Source organism: Dreissena polymorpha, chromosome 3, assembly GCF_020536995.1.
Source record: "Dreissena polymorpha isolate Duluth1 chromosome 3, UMN_Dpol_1.0, whole genome shotgun sequence".
In the NCBI taxonomy this organism is placed as follows: domain Eukaryota; kingdom Metazoa; phylum Mollusca; class Bivalvia; order Myida; family Dreissenidae; genus Dreissena; species Dreissena polymorpha.
In genome coordinates, this window is record NC_068357.1 from 131,980,951 (window position 1) to 132,002,750 (window position 21,800).

General features: G+C 35.2%; 1 protein-coding gene across 5 annotated transcripts in view; it reads left to right on the forward strand.

Annotated features, from left to right (window-relative positions):
* The first annotated feature begins 1,558 nt into the window (after positions 1 to 1,558).
* Positions 1,559 to 21,800, forward strand: part of LOC127871500 (protein SCAF11-like) — a 43,966-nt gene continuing 23,724 nt past the window's right edge. The window contains exons 1-7 of one of the 5 annotated variants that reach the window (XM_052414487.1): positions 9,315 to 9,383; positions 10,824 to 10,887; positions 11,638 to 11,834; positions 14,368 to 14,608; positions 15,518 to 15,596; positions 15,953 to 16,036; positions 19,241 to 19,451. In XM_052414487.1, coding sequence (XP_052270447.1) covers positions 11,717 to 11,834; positions 14,368 to 14,608; positions 15,518 to 15,596; positions 15,953 to 16,036; positions 19,241 to 19,451 — 733 coding nt within the window. In that variant the 5' untranslated portion in view covers positions 9,315 to 9,383; positions 10,824 to 10,887; positions 11,638 to 11,716. Of the gene's footprint in view, positions 1,658 to 1,723; positions 1,933 to 9,314; positions 9,384 to 10,823; positions 10,888 to 11,637; positions 11,835 to 14,367; positions 14,609 to 15,517; positions 15,597 to 15,952; positions 16,037 to 19,240; positions 19,452 to 21,800 lie in introns of those variants that run through there. The other 4 variants (XM_052414488.1, XM_052414489.1, XM_052414490.1 and 1 more) reach the window with 4 other exon arrangements.

The window sequence follows — 21,800 nt, forward strand, 5'->3', positions numbered from 1 at the left end:
GTCAAAGGTCCAAAAAAATAATCCAAAGCGGCGCAGAAGGGGACATAGTGTTTTTGACAAACACATGCTTTCAATATTGAAGATAGCCAATTGATATTTGGCATGCATGTGTATCTCATGAAGCTGCTCATTTTGAGTCGTGGTAATTCAAGGTCAAGGTCATCCTTCAAGGTAAAACAACAAACAAATTGTTTCAAAGCGGCGTTCTCATGAAGCCGCACATTTTGAGTGGTGGAAGTTCAAGGTCTAGGCCATCCGTCAAGGTCATCCTTCAATGTCAAAGGTAAAAAAAATAAAAAATCAAAGAGGCGTTCTAATGAAGCTGCACATTTTGAGTGGTGGAAGTTCAAGGTCAAGGTCATCCTTCAAGGTCAAGGTTATCCTTCAAGGTCAAAGGTAAAAAAAAATCAAAGCAGCGTTTTCATGAAGCTTCACAATTTGAGTGGTGGAAGTTCAAGGTCACGGTCATTCTTCAAGGTCAAGGTCATCCTTCAAGGTCATAGGAAAAAAAAAATTGTTTCAATTGGGCGTTCTCATGAAGCTGCACATTTTGAGTGGTGGAAGTTCAAGGTCAAGATCATCCTTCAAGGTCAAGGTCATCCTTAAAGGTCAAAGGTCGAAAAAATATTTTTTTCAAAGCTGCGTACTCATGAAGCTGCACATTTTGAGTGGTGGAAGTTCAAGGTCAAGGTCATCCTTCAAGGTCATAGGTCAAAAAAATAAATTCAAAGCAGCGCAGAAGGGGACATAGTGTTTCCGACAAACACATTTCTTGTTTCAAGTTGAATATGATGATTCTAATGTATCCCTCTTTTTGCACATCGCTGCATTTTATGTCATTAAAGATGGATGCGCCAACGCCAAAACTAGCGATAACCGTCAGTGTGTTCTCCTTTATAGCATTTCTTCTGGCTATATCCATCCCTGTTACGTATAAACTATGCACTTTTTTGGCACTATAAGAAGGTACTTTGATGAAAGTACATAAGGCATGACATGCTGGAGAAGTGGTTGTCAAAGCCTTCAAAATCACAAATCTTGGAGCTTCCAAGGGGCTTGGCAGCCCTGGACCCCCTAGCAGTTCTTCGCCCTGCACCCAAGCGGCCCACTGGACTCCCAGAAAATCTTTAAATATCCCGCCCCCCCCCCTCCCCCTAACCAGAACTCCTGACACCGCCCCTGATTGAGGTACCTGTATGTTAATGAATTTCTCAAAGCTTTTATATCTCCTATGCATTTGGATTGAGGAAAACAAATATAAAGTTTTCATGGACTCCTGAGCCAGCAAATAAATCGTGCTAAAATTGTATAGTTACTGTATGGTTGATGACTCTGAAAAAAACAACTTGTATAACCATATGAAAGCTCCCCTAATTATTGTGAATTTGAACGTCCATTTGTATATCATGACCCACGTGGGTCAAAATCCATTAATAAATGTGTATTGATTGATCTTTGCATGGGCATCTGCAACATGCACTTTAAAAAATGCCACTTTGTTCATCATAGTTTACTGTAGTGTCACCTACTTTGCGATTATTACCAATAAAGATATCCATGCGACAACATCCGGGCAACAGTAAAAATCATGGCCGACGCTGCACATCACTTTCCAAAATAAAAATTTTGGTTTCAAACTAGTTCTTTCAAAAGGCATGTACGGTGATTTCCAGTTAAATAAAATGCTTTTGCGTCAATCATCTATTCCACATACATTTTTCAAGATGATCTAGTTATTTATTTATTTATGGTAGTTAATTACGAATGTGCCGTCGCCTATAAAATATTTCAATTAATTATTAGACATGCCGGTATTTTGCAAATCTGCAAGCATAGTTAAAACTTATTGTAGCACAAAAGTCATCGGTCGCTATAAGCCTTTCTTATTAGAGGATAGATATGGACACTTGATCCTTGCAGTACCTACTCCAGGTAAATGGACTCCCATTTTTTTAGTCCCAGTGTCAAGTCAAGTATGGTGGACGCACCAGTTATCGAACAACTAAGAAATTACTTCAAAATTGAAACACTTAAAATAACAAAAACATTTTGTTTTAACAAATGACTAACAGTTCAATCATTTATTAACTTATCTGTAAAGTTTTCCAGCAAATATCCTTCAAGAAATCATAACGATGATTCCCTGGTTATTGTCACCTCTAGCAGACAAAACAAAATGGCGGCCGATGTTAACATGACCCATTACCAGACAGTGCATAAAAACTACTCCAGTATATACAAAGTCGCATGACTATCACATGACCCGGACTCTGCGAAATGTCTGCGTCTGCTACAATCAAAATTGCAAAGGGAAATATGCTTTTTGGTGTGTAAATGCACGTTTTGATAAAAGCATTCAAAAAGTAATAGCGAAAAACATGTTAATAACAATAAATGCATTCATTTAACCTGTTTTCTGCGCATTTGTGTCAAGCTAAGTAGGTCATGGACTTCATGTACGACCATTTGTGTATCAATGTGACCTCATGTGCACTTTTGCGCTTGCGCATACAGAACCAAAACAAAACGTTCGATAATAGGTGCTGTTGGATAACAGGTATTTCGACGATAATAATTATTTATAAAGTCGGGTATATAAACATATAAACACAAGCACTGAAGAGCTTTTAAAACTGACTTATAAACTCAACATTTACATGATAACATAATAGCACATACAGTATACAACTACCTAACGTAAGACAGTGTTTTTTTTCACTTATAGGGGATTGGTGGCGGGGCCCGTCCAAAGGGGAAAAAATGCGTTGTTTTTTAGGAAAAGGGGAAAATTTAAAATTCACTTGTTTATATGTAATGATATTAATACACATGTTTGTATGAATATAATATTCACAGCCGAATGTCTTTGTCCTTTTTCTTAAAATTAAAATATATATCAATGATTTTTTCAACATTAGTTTCAGACAGTTCAGCCTTCATGCAGAGTCTCAGTTTTCTTAGCCATTTTGAGTCTAATTGGGATCTTTTAAATCGATAAAATGGCAAATTTGAGCATTTTTTATCAATAAAATGAACCAAATTGGAATGATTTTATCAACAAATATTGACACAATATAGATACACCAGGCTTTTTCCTGGCCATTTTGGGAGAAAAATGCAATTAAATGAAGAGTCCACTGATTTAGGAAAATCTATTTAATATAACTTTATAATAAGTCAAAATAATATAAATCAGAGTTATATACATTGTTAGTTGTTTATGAAATAAATTTGAGATATATTTATCATGATTATGAGACAGTTCTTTAAAAAACAAAACAATTTTTTTTTAAACTTCAGGAGGGGATTTTTTTTTTACAAAATGGGGGAAAAGTATATACTCTTTTTTTTTGAGGGGAATGTAGCCAAATATTGGCCCCGAAATTGCCATAAAAAACACTGTAAGACACATTATTAAAAAATGTTGAAACTGTTTAACATGACAAAATGAGCAATACATGGCAACACAACATTGGATATCGAAATTGATTATTATGCCCCCCCTTCGAAGAAGAGGGGGTATATTGCTTTGCTCATGTCGGTCGGTCCGTCCACCAGGTGGTTGTCATACGATAACTCAACAACGCTTGGGCCTAGGATCATGAAACTTCATAGGTACATTGATCATGACTCGCAGATGACCCCTATTGATTTTGAGGTCACTAGGTCAAAGGTCAAGGTCACGGTGACTCGAAATAGTAAAATGGTTTTTGAATGATAACTCAAGAATGCATACGCGGCCGACAGGGCACACTCTGAACAATATTACTGAAGCAACTGGTCTGTAATCCTAAATCTATAATTATCAGTCCAATGAAACATCATCCTTTTAGTAAAATACAGTGGATCAGTAAAAATTTTATCAGAATATGAGATTTTTTGTATATTTTGTATATTAAATATTGTGTTAATGTTTAATTTTGTTGATTAATATAAATATAAGCAGGACAGGGTAGGTAATACACTATTATATCTGTCTTATATACATGGGAAACAAATGCAATAAGTTTAAATTTATTGTAACAGCATTTGCCTCCCTTGTAATATATTTAAATTTTACCAAATGTAAGGCTAACTGCATTTTTGTAATGCATACTCCTACCTATGTCAGCGTTTCCGATCGCCAAAATCGCCAAAGGCGATTGAATCTTTTAGCTTGCGATTAAAGTTTAAAATGTTAATGAAAATGGCGATTGCAAAAAACCCTGATATTTCTCTATAAGTATATAATATTCCCTACTTTTAAAGAGAACTCGGTACCGATTTCCACATGTAATCGCCATAAAAGCTCCAGGTGGTAATAGATAGTCCATTGATAAGAGATAACCGGATGCCTGTATCGTATATTCAAGCCACATAACACAGTCATGTATGCTGACAAATGCATCACTGGAAATTTTCGGGTAACTTTCCAGTCGCCAAACTGTGATATTTAACGTCCAATCGGTTACGAGAATGTTTATGGAGTTATATAGCGATTATTATTTTTGATTGACGTCTGTCACATAGTAAGCGTTTATCGCATGTTTATTAACAATGAATCACAGTTGTAGCATTAATACGTGGTATAAAACCGGTAAATAAAGCAGTACATTAAAGGCGGTTTCGGGCATCATCATCACACCTATTTACCGTACTGTAAACAATCATTAATTATGAGAAGTTAATTTCAATTGGTGAGCAGTGTAAAATTACTACGGCGAGTAAGTTGTGAAAAACAAAACCTGTTAATAATTTGATGCGGTAACAAATTAAATCCAGTGCATGTATATTTTATCGTGTCTATTTGTAGAACTGATTTACACCGTTTTTCTATAGCCACGTGATTATAACTTAACTATGCATTATTAAAACCGGTATGCCATGTAAAACCCGTGTTATAAGAAATAGCGCGAAATTATTGCTGTCGTCTGCAATGACAAGTTCTACGCATGCAAAGCAAGACCCACCCAATCAAAGACCGGGGCATATCTGAAAGTTCTAACATTGTATACTGTTTATGCCAGTGCATGAAAATAAATATAAATGAAAAATAAAAAAACATGAAATTATTTGATTTCAGGTAACAAATGATTTATTTACATGTGACTTCATTGATAATTTAATACAGTCATTGTTGATACCTATAGATTCATGAAAATGATTATGTCGTTCATTGAGCAGATAAGGTTATAATGTGGGTCGTTATCGTAGTGCTGAAATTTGGCTACTAATTTTTTTTCCTTAGCGCCAACCTAGTACTACTACTACTGCTGCTACTGCTGCAGCTGCTGCTTCTGCTGCTGCTACTACTACTACTACTACTCCTACTACTACTCCTCCTCCACCACCACCACCACACCACCACCAACAACAACAACCACCACCGTTCACAGTGACAAAAAACGTATTCACACAATGGCTGCTACTACAACTTATAGCCCATATAGGGGGTATGCATGTTTTACAAACAGCCATTGTTTATCAAACCAGTCAGTCAATTAATTATTTAGATAATTAGACAAACAAAACAATCAACCGAGCAATCTGCTAAAATTGAACCTACTCAAGCATAGATGTCTGTAGATATAGATTTTGAAACAGCATAGTTGTTATACAGCATTTTAAATTAATACAATAATCTGACTAGAATCATTAATCATGAGTATTTACATAGGTTTAGCACAAAAAGGTTTAATATCACAAATTTCCGTGTGTATTCTATAATATGAATATAAAGCATTTGGACACATAGTATTTTATCATCCTCTGGAGAAGGAGGAGGCTAAAGTATAACATTTAACATACATGCTAGTTCTGGCTACCATAACTTTGAATGTCGCTTTTTAGCTCACCTGAGCACAACGTGCTTATGGTGAGCTATTGTGATCGCCTTTTGTCCGTCGTGCCTGATGTGTCGTCAACATTTACCTTGTTAACACTCTAAAGGTCACATTTATTGTCCAATCTTCATGAAACTTGGTAAGAACATGGGTCTCAATAATATTTTGGACGAGTTCGAAAATGGTTCTGGTTAATGGAAAAACATGGCTGCCAGGGGGCGTGGCAGTTTTCCGTATATGGCTTTAGTAAAACCTTGTTAACACTCTAGAAGTCACATTTTTAGTCCAATCTTAATGAAACTTTGTCAGAACATGTGTCCCAATAATATCTTGGACGAGTTCTAAAATGGTTCCGGTTGGTTGAAAAACATGGCCGCCAGGGGCATGGCAGTTTTCCTTATTTGGCTTTAGTAAAACCTTGTTAACACTCTAGAAGTCACATTTTTAGTCCAATCTTCATGAAACTTTGTCAGAAAATGTGTTCCAATAATATCTTGGACGAGTATGAAAATGGTTCCGGTTGGTTGAAAAACATGGCCGCCAGGGGGCGTGGCAGTTTTCCTTATATGGCTTTAGTAAAACCTTGTTAACACTCTAGAAGTCACATTTTTAGTCCAATCTTCATGAAACTTTGTCAGAACATGTGTCCCAATAATATCTTGGACGAGTTCTAAAATGGTTCCGGTTGGTTGAAAAACATGGCCGCCAGGGGCATGGCAGTTTTCCTTATATGGCTTTAGTAAAACCTTGTTAACACTCTAGAAGTCACATTTTTAGTCCAATCTTCATGAAACTTTGTCAGAAAATGTGTTCCAATAATATCTTGGACGAGTATGAAAATGGTTCCGGTTGGTTGAAAAACATGGCCGCCAGGGGGCATGGCAGTTTTCCTTATATGGCTTTAGTAAAACCTTGTTAACACTCTAGAAGTCACATTTTTAGTCCAATCTTCATGAAACTTGGTCAAAACATGTGTCCCAATAATATCTTGGACGAGTATCGAAAATGCTTCCAGTTGAATGAAAAACATGGCCGCCATGGGGCGGGGCAGTTTTCCTTATATGGCTTTACTGTATGGTAAAACCTTGTTAACACTCTCAGTCACATTTGTGCTCCAATGCTCATGAAACTTGGTCAGAATATTTTAACTAATAATATCTGGGCTAAGTTCAAAAATGGTTGAGATCCGTTAAAAAACATGGCCGCAAGGGGGCGTGGCATTTTTCCTTTACATGGCTATTTACTACAAATACTTGTAAACACTCTAGAAGTCACATTTATTATCCAATCTTTATGAAACTTGATCAGAACATTTGTTCTAACAATAGCTCTAGTGAGTTTGAAAATGGTTATGGTTCGTTGAAAAACATGGCCGCCAGGGGGTGGGGGCAGTTGTCCTTATATGGCTTTAGTGAAATTTGTTGACACTATATTAGCCACATTTATTGGTCAATCTTCATGAAACTTGGTCAGAACATTTGACCCAATGAAATTTTGCCAGAGATTGAAGCTGGGTCATATGAGCTCAAAAACTAGGTCACAAGGTCAAATATAAAAAACATGTTAAAAGTCACTTTTTTGGTCCAAGATTATTATCTTCATGAATCAGCTTGCATTTTTTTCAGAATAGTCTAGTTCCTTTGGCTTTCAGGTGAGCGCCTTAGGGCCTGATGGCCCTCTGGTTATTTTGACAGGCGCGACATTATAGTTATGGACCAACCCCATAAGGAAAGTCAACCAGAAATTCCCGAAAAGGTGACAGTTAGCAAAGACCGGTCCAAAACAGCTTTTAAATGCAGTTATTGGCCCAAATCAACCACTTGATCGGAAAGATTGACATTTTTCACATTTAACTGATATATTCTTTTACAAAATACTATCTTAAACATTTAAAATTTATCTATTCTGCTCTTACATATCGAGAAAAACAGCGATGTGACAGACTTTCTTTAAATACGAATCTCCTGAGATTTCAGGGTCATATGACGTTATTTCTATTTTTAGTAACATACCATGTGCTGAAGTGTTTTCAAATTCAGAATGACATTTCGCGGTATTTTAGATAATTCTGGCTTGTTTTGTAAACAAAATGTAGTGTAAATACAAACTCAAAGTACCGGTAAATATTATTTAAAACTACCTGATTCACACTGAAATCAGTCTTATAATCCACCAGACGTAAGTTGTTAATCACAAATAATAGATTTCAGAAAACGAACGTAATGTTTACAATTTCAGCATAAAATGTCAAGGTGATCCAAAAGTATCCAAATCATGAATGAAAACTCGTCACGTGACAAAGCGACAATGGCGTCAAAATTGTGAATTTCAGACTGATTATTATAATTTTTTTTTTCATCTATTGTAAGATGCATTTGAACCTTAAAATATTCATTTGTGGTTGGTATTATCAAGCCCCATCGTTGAAAGTATACCGCCAAAAAATTGTCTGTGCCTTCGTCTGCCGAAATAAATAAGAATTGACACAGGTGTCACCTAATGTACAGTTAGTCAAACTGTCGGCTGTCTAGGAAATTTTATTAGTATTGGAGACACCCCTGAAAGTTCCCATATTAAATGCATGTTTATCATCTTCATTCTCAACATCTTCATCCAATTAATACAAACTGAACTTGAAATAGTAAATAATGTCTGTTGAATGCATACCATGTTTTAATCAATAATATCTACTCATACTGAAAAAATAATGTAAAGGGTTCTGTTAAAGATTTGTATTTTTTAAATACTTTGTCTAGTCAATGCATTGTCTAGTAAATGTTTTATTGAATGTTATAATATGTTTAACATGATATTAAAAGGGTAAATTAACACACAATAGTCAAATTTTGATAATTTATGTCTTTTATTTTATATAATTTTACATACATATTGGCGTTATGCATATAAACCAACAAATTCATGAACATTTCATTACTTATATATAGGTCCGACACACAAAATGAAAAATAAAAATTAAAAAATGAAACGAATTTTCCCCAAAATTTGGTTGAGAATCTAGTTATTTATTTTCTATGGCCTTAACTAACGCTTCAAATAAGTTGAAACCATTATCCCTCCTCATGAAATCATGCCAGATTCTATAATTATTCACAATTCAATACAATTTTGTCTCGATTTATTGAAAATTCATTTTACAATCAGATTGATGTTTGTGTTATGCTACAATAAAAACCTTACTCGCCCATCAGCTTATGTGAACAATTTGTTAAAGTATTGCATCATTATACAACAATAAAACAAGGAATTCATTACGAGTTTTGAGATGATTAAATAAGCTTTTTCTTCTGAAAATAACTGTTTGTATTGTACATGTATGTAATACTATGTATCAATTCAATTTTTATAAGTGAGTGGACAATGGTAAAATTGTCTGGAGCTCTACCATACTCTGTGCTTCAATGCAAATTACAGGTATTATAGTCTTTTTCGACCTTTTATGTCATGAATGAAGAAGTAAACAAAGCTAAAAGCAAATCATGTGAATGAAAGTTGAAAGAGTTGACGGTCCCTGGCAATTTCTTTCTACAATTCGGAATTGAAGTAAGTACACAAAATTGCAATGAAGATGATTGCCTTTTTGAAATGATCTTTTTCAAAATTGTTTTTATGCTACCATGTGTATATTAAATGTTTTAAATTGTTTATAGTATTACCAGTATTTTCATTGTGCTAGAAAATTTAAAGGCCGACATGAACCACAGCTTAGCAGGGCTCGAATATAACTTTTCTTTCTACTAGCAAAACATTGCGAGCAGCTTAAATACCAGGTGGCAAAATCAAAAACATTCTCGCAAATTTTGCTGGAAACATAAATAAAAGAAAGTTTGGACATTAGTTTAGTACTATTCAAACAAAATAAAATATGACATCAACCACAAGTTTTGGTGTTATATATGAAGTTCTTTTTCCCACTTTTTCACTGTTTTCATGGAAGAATTAAATTTCCGTTGTTTTTTTTTCTCAACTCAACGCTTAACTTTGCTTTATATTTCGTATTGTTATTTCAATCTGTGGGAAAAAAGAATCTAGTTATTTTTCGCATCGACGACATGACTGTTCAGGTTTTTTGTCTTATATAGTAAACGTGTGGATAATCGACTGTTTCATGTTCTTTGTACCAATACCATCCGCATATATGTACTATAAGTATACCAGTCTACATACAAGGTGCGGTTTAGCGTTCACAACGTCGAGCACATTTAGCAATGTAACTTTTTTTTTCACTATTTCTTCACTCGCAAAAAAATTCTAGTGGCTTAAAACTTAACTCGCAATCGGTATTTTTCACTCGCATTTTGCGAGTGTGCGAGTGTTAATTTCGAGCCCTGGCTAAGGCAATATTATAATGTTGTTTGAACCTTCTCATAATAAATTTTTTTGTAAAGACATATATAAATATACAGAATTGTATAAAAGAAATCTACTCTGGAACACCAACTAAAACATTTTTTCAGAGCAATATATAAGGTGTTTATATGCAAAAATACCAAATACGAAAAAATCTACTCAATAGACTTATTAAAGACTAAGAGTACAAAGCTTAATATGAACTGTGGTTCTATTTAAGTGTCATGTCAATCATGCATAGGCGGATTGTTGGTTTAATTGTTAGTTGTTGTTATCACTTTAATGTTTTCAACCTAAAGGGTGACATATTGTCCATATATTATTAAATCACTTTATCAACAATCAATGCAAAAAGGATGTTTTTGTAAAATCCTTATCTGCTGCTCTGTTTGTTTGTTACCATATCCAGCATAAGTAGATTTCATGCATTACAATCTCTATAGCTGACATTAAGGCTTTGTGAAATAGATAGTCAGCAAAAACAAAACATCCATGATGAAGTTAATCATTGAAGAAAAATCTAAATGTATATAAAAATTAAACGAGCACAGTGAATTAAACTGAGACAAGTACATAATTAGTTCTTGAAATATGTTCTTTTCCCTGATTACAAAAATATTTTATATCTTGCAGACATAAATTTAAACCCCAAAGACTGAATAATGGAAGCAATAAGGTGTCACCAACAAATTTGTGGGTAATTATTATTTTAATCTGGTTAAATTTATATTATAATAATAAAACAAATGATTGTTATTTTTCGTTGTTAAATGTGACATCATAATTAAAGGGGACTTTTCACATTTGGGTAAACTGACAAAATTAAAAAAACTTGTTTCAAATTCGCAAATTTTCGTTTTAATTCTGATATTTGTGAGGAAATAGTAATACTAAACATTTACCATGCTCTAAAATATCCATTATATGCATCTTTTGAAGATTTAAAAGCCTGAAAATTATAAAGCGTTGCAAGGCAAAACGATTAAATAATTTGGAAAGTTCTGTTGTTGTCGTTATATGTTGTGAAACTACGAGGATTGCTTATATAAAGTAAAAAATACATTCCCTCATAGCATGAGCACGGATGGCCGAGTGGTCAAAGCGGAAGACTTTTACTTCAGGACTCCAGGGGTCAGTGGTTAGAGCCCAGTTAAGGGTTACTTTTTTTCTTTTTTTAATTGTATTTTTGTTTTTTTTACTGAAGATTTGAGGTCAAACGTTTATATTAAAAAATATAAAGCATTTAATGACAAACTTCAATACATGCCAAAATCTGTGAAAAGGCCCCTTTAACAGCTGTGTTTATTCTTTGTTCATTCATAAAAGGTCATGCACTATATGAAGCATAGTATAATTTAACATACCGGTAAAAACAAGTTGATAATCTGATGTTTTTCTACATTTCATTAGTTTCTTCATTAAGATATCTTTTGTTCACTAATTGTAGAAACTGAATTGACATCCTTAGGCCAGTGGATCTATACATGCAATATACCAGAACTTATAACTGATGTAAAGAAGCGGTTATGGCTGCTACTCTGGAGGATATCAGCAGTAGTAGCGAGCACAATGGAGACAGTGATGATGGGGAGAGTGAGGGCTCAGACACTGCACTCGATGACAGCAGTGATGAAGATGGAGAAGGTACAACAAGGGTAGAAAGGCAAATGGGTATCTTTACCAGCAGAAAAGTCAACTTTTTATGCCCCCGGATTGAATACTCGGGTTTATTGTTTTAGGCCTGTCTGTCTATTTGTCTGTCTGTCATTCTGTCCCAACTAACTTTTGCAATATTGAAGATAGCAACTTGATATTTGGCATGCATGTGTATCTCATGGAGTTGCACATTTTGAGTGGTGAAAGGTCAAGGTCATCCTTCAAGGTCAAAGGTCAAATATATGGCTGCAAAGCAGCGCAGTAGGGGGCATTGTGTTTCACAAACACAGCTCTTGATTTTTCTCTTTGTTTATGGAGTTCATATGCAATAAGTTTCATTTTAGGTTTTGTTTTGCCATTTGCTGAATTTGGTAAAAGAACCTAAAGACTTATTAAAATAAATCCAGCAATTAATTCTCCGCTGACTCCGCTCTGGTACTACTTAAACGTTAACAGGGTACTCATAAGTATACTTAAATGTACTTTGTGTATGGAAAATATACTTAAACCATACCCAGAAAACTTTACCCTACTTTTATTCCTACCCAAAATCTGATGTAAAGCGTTTCACAGAATAAAAAGCACAATTCATGTTCAAAAGAACTGCCTCAACATCTTTTTATGCCCCCGGATCGAATGATTTAGGGCATATTGTTTTTGGCTTGTCTGTCTGTCATTCTGTCCCAAAACTTTAACCTTGGTTAAAGTTTTGAAATAACTTTTGTAATATTGAAGATAGCAACTTGATATTTGGCATGCATGTGTATCTCATGAAGCTGCACATTTTGAGTGGTGAAAGGTCAAGGTCATCCTTCAAGGTCAAAAGTAAACAAATACAATCCAAGGGAAGTAATAAGCTTTAAAAGAGAGATAATTTCTAAACCTGCCAAATGATACATTGTATATTGAAATTTTATTTCAAAGCGGCGCAATAGGGGGCATTGTGTTTCTGACAAACACATCTCTTGTATGAGTATAAGTTTCGATTATATACAAGCCATTTTACAAAATATTGACAGAAATATGAACATAAATTATAATTCACTTTCTGACAATCTGTTTGGACAAATTACTTTTTATTTGAGTATTTGTTGTCAAATTAGTCCTTGAAATGACTTAGCAATACTACCATCACAAGAAGACATACATTTGTAGGGGTGTCATAAATTGTGTTTAATGACCAGACATATGCCATATGTGGTTTATGACACCTTGTTGTTATTTAGTACCTATTTGTCAGCACAGTATCTGATCATAATTATGTTATAAAACCCAGGGCCCTCAATCCATTTTAGGGGAAGCGGGTCGCTACCCATGGCATGGGGAATTTTTGCGGCGTTCCCCTTTTGGGGGGGGATTTTTTACTTGCTCTCTAATTTTATCCCACTTTTACAGCGAATTCGGTTGATTAATGCCCCGTTGATTAAATATCATCTATAATAAACGGCAGGAAATGGCGTCAATATTTCGACGAAATGACGTCATAAATCCAGCGAAATTATCCAGTCAAACTAATTTTGTATAAACATAAAGGTTTACAAAATAAAAAGTGGGATAAATAGATTAATAGATTAGTGTTGATTATAGATCAGGTTTATCATGCTCGGCATGAAAACGAAAAAGCACTCGCCAAGGCTCGTGCTTTTTGTTTTCTAAGCCTCGCATGATAAACCTGATCTATAATGAACACTAACCTATTATTCTCTATATAACATTTGTACATGTTTGCACTATATTCATTGCTTTTTTCATACTTTAGTATGTTTGACAAGATTAAATTAAAATAGAATTGAGATATAATAATCATGAGACACATCTATCTATAAAAAAATATTTTTTTATTTTTTTTATTTTAGGGGGAATTTTTCCCCCAAAAAGGGGAAAAAAGTATACTTTTCAGGGGGGGATGCGGCCGAATTTCGGCCGTGGATTTGACAGATTGAGGGCCCTGAAAACCAATTAAGAAGATGATTGATAGATCTTTGATTAAACACATGATGAAATTGCTCAAACGAAGAGTGTCAAAATATGTGAAAACATTTGAATAAAAGCAAGTACTTAAATCAAGATCATTAATTTAATGTATTAAGTTATTAACACATTAAATGTGTTGATAATATCATTATGTCGCCGAATGTTTAAAAGAGTGAAGGGTTTAAATAAGATGAGGTGTTGCATAGCACCATTAGAAATTGCAGATGAGGTGTTGCATGGCACCATTAGAAATTGAAGATGAGGTGTTGCATGGCACATTAGAAATTGCCACTGTCCAGCCTTGTTCTGGACTTCTGCAAGTCACTTGACTTGCCGCTCTTATCTATTTTGGCTTGACTTGCCGCTCTTATCTATTTTGGCTTGACTTGCCGCTCTTATCTATTTTGGCTTGACTTGCCGCTCTTATCTATTTTGGCTTGACTTGCCACTTCTTATCTATTTTGGCTTGACTTGCTGCTCTTATCTATTTTGGCTTGACTTGCCGCTCTTATCTATTTTGGCTCATTGTGAAAATGGTCTATTTCAGAATGGGAAACAGATGAAGGGGAAGGGAGCGAAGAGGAAAATGATGAAACAGGTGATGAGAGTGATGAGGATGATGAAGATGGAAGTGAGGGGGATGAGGAGGAAGATGATGATGAGGAGGAGGAAGGAAGTATTGCTAATGTTGGAGATATAGAGTCAGATGTTGAGCTAGAGGCCAATGCAGTTCTAGAGGCCAGTGACACCGATGAAGAAGGGGAACGGTGTCCAATTTGTCTGAACAGGTTAGGAAAGCAGCCATGCAAATTTCCCAATTCACAAGAACAACAAATAAACCATATGAGTTAATCAATAGATTTTATAAGTAATTATGCTAGATTCGATAATTGAGTGTGATTTGTACAAATGCACAATAATAAGATTTATGTAGGCAAAATAAATATAAATTATTAATATTTGACCTTGTTAACTTTATAGAAATATAAATTATTTATCTATTACCATTGTTTGTACTATTGGTTGTTTCTGCTGCAATCAAATGTATTTGAAATTATGTATATTGGATAAGCTAGGTGTTATTTTATGTAAACATTTTAACAATTATAATTGCTAAATTAAATTTAATGTATATGAGAAGAACACGTATAAATATTTTTTATGCTCCCGGATCGAAAGATCGGGAGTATATTGTTTTTGGCCTGTCTGTCATTGTATGTGTGTGTGTGTCCCAAAACTTTAACCCAAACTTTAACCTCGGTCATAACTTTTGCTATATTCAAGATAGCAACTTGATATTTGGCATGCATGTGTATCTCATGGAGCTGCACATTTTGAGTGGTGAAAGGTCAAGGTCATCCTTCAAGGTCAAAGGTAAAAAAACAAATTCAAAAACTTTAACCAAAGCTTTAACCTTCTTCATAACTTTTGCAATATTGACGATAGCAACTTGATATTTGGCATGCATGTGTATCTCATGGAGCTGCAAATTTTGAGTGGTGAAAGGTCAAGGTCATCCTTCAAGGTCAAAGGTCAAATTTATGGCTTCAAAGCGGCGCAACAGGGGGCATTGTGTTTTTGTCAAACACATCTCTTGTTATTACTTAAAAAATTTCAACAAAGTGCTATATTCATTTGATGAAGATGAATTTATTTAAAGTCATGTTTAATGCTCAGTTATGTTATGTGGTATTCAGGTTCAAAGGCCAGGATGTGGGGACCCCGGAATCTTGTGACCATGTTTTCTGTTTAGAATGCATACAATTATGGGCAAAAGTAAGTGTTTTATTCAAAGGTATTTTCATGCTTAGACGTTGTAAATTTGGCATGCAGCATAGCTTTTTTGGGCAATCATTTAAATGGTACATTTATAAGACTATGAAATTGAGTGTTCCTAGTCAGTGGCTGAAGGTCATTGTAATGAAAATATTTTTGTAGGTTTAAGTTGTTAAATGAAATAAGTTTCTGCTAGAGCAATAAAGGGCCATCATCCTTCTGTGTATATATGCTGATAGCACCTTATGGCTGTTAAAAGGCTGCATACTTTGTATGCAACATTGATAAGTTAATTGATAGTTGATGTTTAATTCATGTGCTGGGTACCATTGTCTATATATTTTGTTTATTTTCAGAATGTAAATGTCTGTCCACTGGACCGGCAGGTGTTCAAGCTCATATTTTGTAAACATGATGTGGACGACATTATCTACAAGAAGGTTTGTGCAGTCTTTATTTAAGTGTTTGTGTTTGTAGATATAAAACTTCACATTAGTATATTATTTTAAAATAGTATGATTTGCTTATTGGGTTTGTTTTTAAAGGCCATTTCTTGAAGCTGAATAAATGTATAATGTTGGCACATTTTTATGCCCCCGGTAGCGTGGCAGGTAGCAGTTGAACTGTCAGTCCGACTGTGTGTCTGTCCGAAAACTTAAACATTGGCCATAACTTTTTCAATATTGAAGATAGCAACTTGATATTTGGCATGCATGTGTATTTCATGGTGCTGCCCATTTTGAGTGGTGAAAGGTCAAGGTAAAGGTCATCCTTCAAGGTAAAAGGTCAAAAAGCAAAATCCTAGTGAAGTAACAAGCTTTTAAGAGAGATAATTATATTTTATATCATTTGGCAGGTACAGATCATTTTAACAAGGGAAGTAATATGTTTTAAAGGGATATAATAAAAAAATAATTTGATATTCAAAGCGGCGCAGTAGGGGGCATTGTGTTTCTGACAAACACATCTCTTGTTTTAAATGTCATTAAGTTGAAAATAAGTAAAAAGGTTACCAGTAATAGTGCAAAATGTTAAGGAAAATGTGGTTACACAAATCTAAAATCTGTAAATGTATTTTAACTTCTGTGTAAAAACTTATAAATAAACATCTCTTTGTGCCAGTTCTTCAAAAGACCTATCAAGGGTTTAAGCCTTGAATAGTGTTATCTCATCCCCAGCTTTTATTAATGAGTAATTTGTATAAATCAATATCACAAACATCTTCTCATGCTTTTTGAATTATCAGAATCATGATACAAATGATATTTGGTACAACATAGATTTACCAGTTAAAAGTGTGACATGGAATCCCATTGACTGTGATCCTTATTGAGGTAAATGTAAAACTTAATCTGATATTTTTATGTCCCCCACTATAGTAGTAGGGGACATATTGTTTTTGCCCTGTCTGTTGGTTGGTTAGTTGGTCTGTTGGTCTGTTGGTTGGTTTGCGCCAACTTTAACATTTGCAATAACTTTTGCAATTTTGAAGATAGCAACTTGATATTTGGCATGCATATGTATCTCATGGAGCTGCACATTTTGAGTGGGTAAAGGTCAAGGTCATCCTTCAAGGTCAAAGGTCAAATATATGGGTCAAAATCGCTAATTTAATGTACGCTTTTGCAGTATTTCAATATTCAAGATAGCAACTTCATATTTGGCATGCATGTGTATCTCATGGAGCTGCACATTTTGAGTGGTGAAAGATCAAGGTCATCCTTCAAGGTCAGAAGTCAAATATATGTGGCCAAAATCGCTCATGTAATGAGTACTTTTGCAATATTGAAAGATAGCAACTTGATATATGGCATGCATGTGTATCTCATGGAGCTGCACATTTTTAGTGGTGAAAGGTCAAGGTCATCCTTAAAGTTCAGAGGTCAAATATATGTGGCCCAAATCGCTTATTTTATGAATACTTTTGCAATATTGAAGATAGCAACTTGATATTTGGCATGCATGTGTATCTCATGGAGCTGCACATTTTTAGTGGTGAAAGGTCAAGATCAAGGTCATCCTTCAAGGTCAAATATATGGGTCAAAATTGCTCATGTAATGTCACTTCTGCAATATTGAAGCTAGCAATTTTATATTTGAAATGCATGTGTATCTCATGGAGCTGCCCATTTTGAGTGGTGAAGGGTCAAGGTCAAGGTCATCCTTCAAGGTCAAACGTCATATAGGGGGACATAGTGTTTCACAAACACATCTTGTTAACTCATCGAAATAAATGCTCAAAAGTAACAGTTTTTTTCTGGTCAATATTTTGAGTCGAGGCTAAGAGCATGTTATGGGACCAGGTGTGATAATTTGATAATAATACAGAAATGTCACAGTTTTTGGAGCATAGAGCATACCTCAATAATTTATGTACTTAGTCACTTGTCCCTACTTCTAGCTGCCAGACATGATATCTCTTCATAAGTCACTTGTCCCTTCTTCTAGCTGCTAGACATGATATCTCTTCTTAGTCACTTGTTCCTACTTCTAGTTTTCAGACATGATATCTTTTCTTAGTCACGTGTCCCTACTTCTAGCTGTCAGACATGATATCTCTTCTTAGTCACTTGTCCCTACTTCTAGTTGTCAGACATGATATCTCTACTTAGTCACTTGTCCCTACTTCTAGCTGCCAGACATGATATCTCTTCATAGTCACTTGTCCCTACTTCTAGCTGCCAGACATGATATCTCTTCTTAGTCACTTGTCCCTACTTCTAGTTGTCAGACATGATATTTTTTCTTAGTCACTTGTCCTTACTTCTAGCCGCCAGACATTATATCTCTTCTTAGTCACTTGTCCCTACTTCTATCTGCCAGATATGATATCTCTTCTTAGTCACTTGTCCCTACTTCTAGTTGTGAGACATGATATCTCTTCTTAGTCACTTGTCCCTACTTCTAGCTGTCAGACATGATATCTCTTCTTAGTCACCTGTCCCTACTTCTAGCTGTCAGACATGATATCTCTTCTTAGTCACCTGTCCCTACTTCTAGCTGTCAGACATGATATCTCTTCTAAGTCATTTGTCCCTTCTAATAGCTGCAAGACATTATATCTCTTCTTAGTCAATTGTCCCTACTTCTAGTTGTCAGACATGATATCTCTTCTTAGTCACTTGTCCCTACTTCTAGCTGCCAGACATGATATCTCTTCTTAGTCACTTGTCCCTACTTCTAGTTGTCAGACATGATATTTTTTCTTAGTCACTTGTCCTTACTTCTAGCCGCCAGACATTATATCTCTTCTTAGTCACTTGTCCCTACTTCTATCTGCCAGATATGATATCTCTTCTTAGTCACTTGTCCCTACTTCTAGTTGTGAGACAGGATATCTCTTCTTAGTCACTTGTCCCTACTTCTAGCTGTCAGACATGATATCTCTTCTTAGTCACCTGTCCCTACTTCTAGCTGTCAGACATGATATCTCTTCTAAGTCATTTGTCCCTTCTAATAGCTGCAAGACATTATATCTCTTCTTAGTCAATTGTCCCTACTTCTAGTTGTCAGACATGATATCTCTTCTTAGTCACTTGTCCCTACTTCTAGCTGCCAGACATTATATTTCTTCTTAGGCACTTTTCCCTACTTCTAGCTGCCAGACATGATATCTCTACTTAGTCACTTGTCCCTAAATCTAGCTGCCAGTTGAAGACCGTCACAAGTCTGAAGGTGAGGAAGATGAGGATGAGGAGGCAACATACTGTGAGGTGTGCGGCCAGTGTGACCGTGAGGACCGCATGCTGCTGTGTGATGGATGTGACGCTGGCTACCACCTAGAGTGCCTCACCCCACCTCTCAGCAGTGTGCCTGTGGACGAGTGGTTCTGTCCACAGTGCTCCCAGAGTCATGGTACGCCAACTGTAGATCATAAACTTAACTGGAGAGGACAAACATGTAGCTCATTAAGGAAATGTTTACTTTGATTGTTCTTGTGTGCAAATGTTTTGTACATTTTCTGTATGAACTAAAATGATTTTTGTTGCATACAGGGAAAGTACTTCAACTGTAAAAATATTTTCTTTTTTTGAAATATTTAAAAGTTATAAGACTACACTTGAACACCATTAGTTCGAACACCGATAATCCGAAGTCACCGTTATTTCGAAGTATTTTTCCGGTCCCGAGTTTGGTTCTTCTTTGTTTAATGTAAAATTCCATTGTTAATCCGAACTTCGTTAAACCGAAGAAATCGTTAATTCAAAGTGTTTCAGTCGGTCCCAACACTATAATTAGCACCTAATTATCAATCTTTAATCCGAAGTAAAAACTGCAAAATACTGAGCGTAATTTCACACCTTTGTCGTGGCGCGTCAAAGGCCGATAATTACACATTTGTCATCTGCGCGAATGCCGGTGTTCAGAAAGACATCGCGTATTAGTTAAAAAAATGTTAATTCATTTCCGAAAATGTATTCATATGTATGTATGTCTGATCATTTGTGATATTCGTTATATTTAATATGTTGTGTAATTAGACAAAAATAGAAACAAGAAAAAGAATTATTTAAGTTTATTCCTCCAATTATTCCTCCGTTTGTTACATGTGGAAATCTATTGCTATCTGACTAGTTTACGCTTTTGAGTAAGCGTGTAACCGAACCATGCGAATTCCACAACGTTTTTTTTTACAGAATCAAAGAAGTCTTCGGCCAAATGTTTATTTCGAAATATCGTTAATCCGAAGTTTTTTTAACGGTCCCGACGACTTCGAAATAATGGTGTTGAAGTGTATAGTGTTTTTCCCAGGAAAGCAAAGTGGCATGGCGCTTTACTTTCAAAAAGGGCATTTTAATGCGCAGTTGAGGCAAAAAAAAGGGGAAAAACATTCTGTGAATAACTGGTTTTGGGAGAAACATGTAATCAGTGAAAGTTGTGAGAAAAACAAGCTTATTTAATGGTAACTGATGTATTAAATTTACTTTATTAATATATTTACCTTGCAATGTCTATTTATGTTCCATGCTGTTTCAGTAAACTGTATAGCATTACAAACATAATAAAGCAATTTATTAATCTGATTATACACAGATCCACTAAAATACACAGATCCACTAAAATACACAGATCCACTAAAATACACAGATCCACTAAAATATAAGTGAAACCATGTTTGTCTTATCCCATTTTTAACCAGGTTTTCCGAAGGAAAAAACTGGTTATTAGATTGGCGAATGCGGGCGGGCTGGCTGGCTGGCTGGCTGGCGGGCGGGCGGAACAAGCTTGTCCGGGCCATAACTATGTCGTTCATTGTCAGATTTTAAAATCATTTGGCACATTTGTTCACCATCATTGGACGGTGTGTCGCGCGAAATAATTACGTCGATATCTCCAAGGTCAAGGTCACACTTTGAGTTCAAAGGTCAAAAATGGCCATAAATGAGCTTGTCCTGGCCATAACTATGTCATTCATTGTGAGATTTTAAAATCATTTGGCACATTTGTTCACCATCATGGGACGGTGTGTCGCACGAAAGAATCACGTCAATATCTCCAATGTCAAGGTCGCCACGACTTAAAATAGATTTTTTTTTAAAACAAACTTACAAAGGGGGTTAATTTTGTTTGTTCATTTCAAAAGTTCAGTTTGAGTTTTCTCCCTTTATCAGATTTTTTTTTCACAATGAAAACCTGGTTTTGTGACAATTTTGTCCCTTGTCTAATGATAATCTTGTCAGATGTTTTAACTTTGCGTGTAAACTGAAAGTTAACAATTTGCAAACACTGGTTTCCGTAACATACAGCCGCTGAGTGGATTACTAAGAACTATGTTATTGGTATCTACAATGTTTTATGCATCGTTGATTATCACAGGCATTCAATTAACCCCTTCTTAATGTATGATCTCCATCGTTAATTCGATAATTATTTGCCATTTTTGTGGAGAGTCACAATTTATTGTCTGTGTAGACCACCATCTTGTTAAAATGATGTAAGCGACGTAAAAAAGTATGATATGTTTGCCTAATACGTGATTCGCATTTTGATAAATAAGCATACATTGCTGTAATTGTTTAAATAATTAATTATCTTTAGAACAAAAACAATAAAGGTACAACTTTTGTGTGTGTTTTTTTAGCTCACCTGATTGCTCGGTGAGCTTTTGTGACCGGTCTTTGTCCGTCGTATGTCCGTCCGTCCGCCCGTTAACATTGGCTCGTAAACACTCTAGAGGCCACATTTCTTGTCCCATCTTCATGA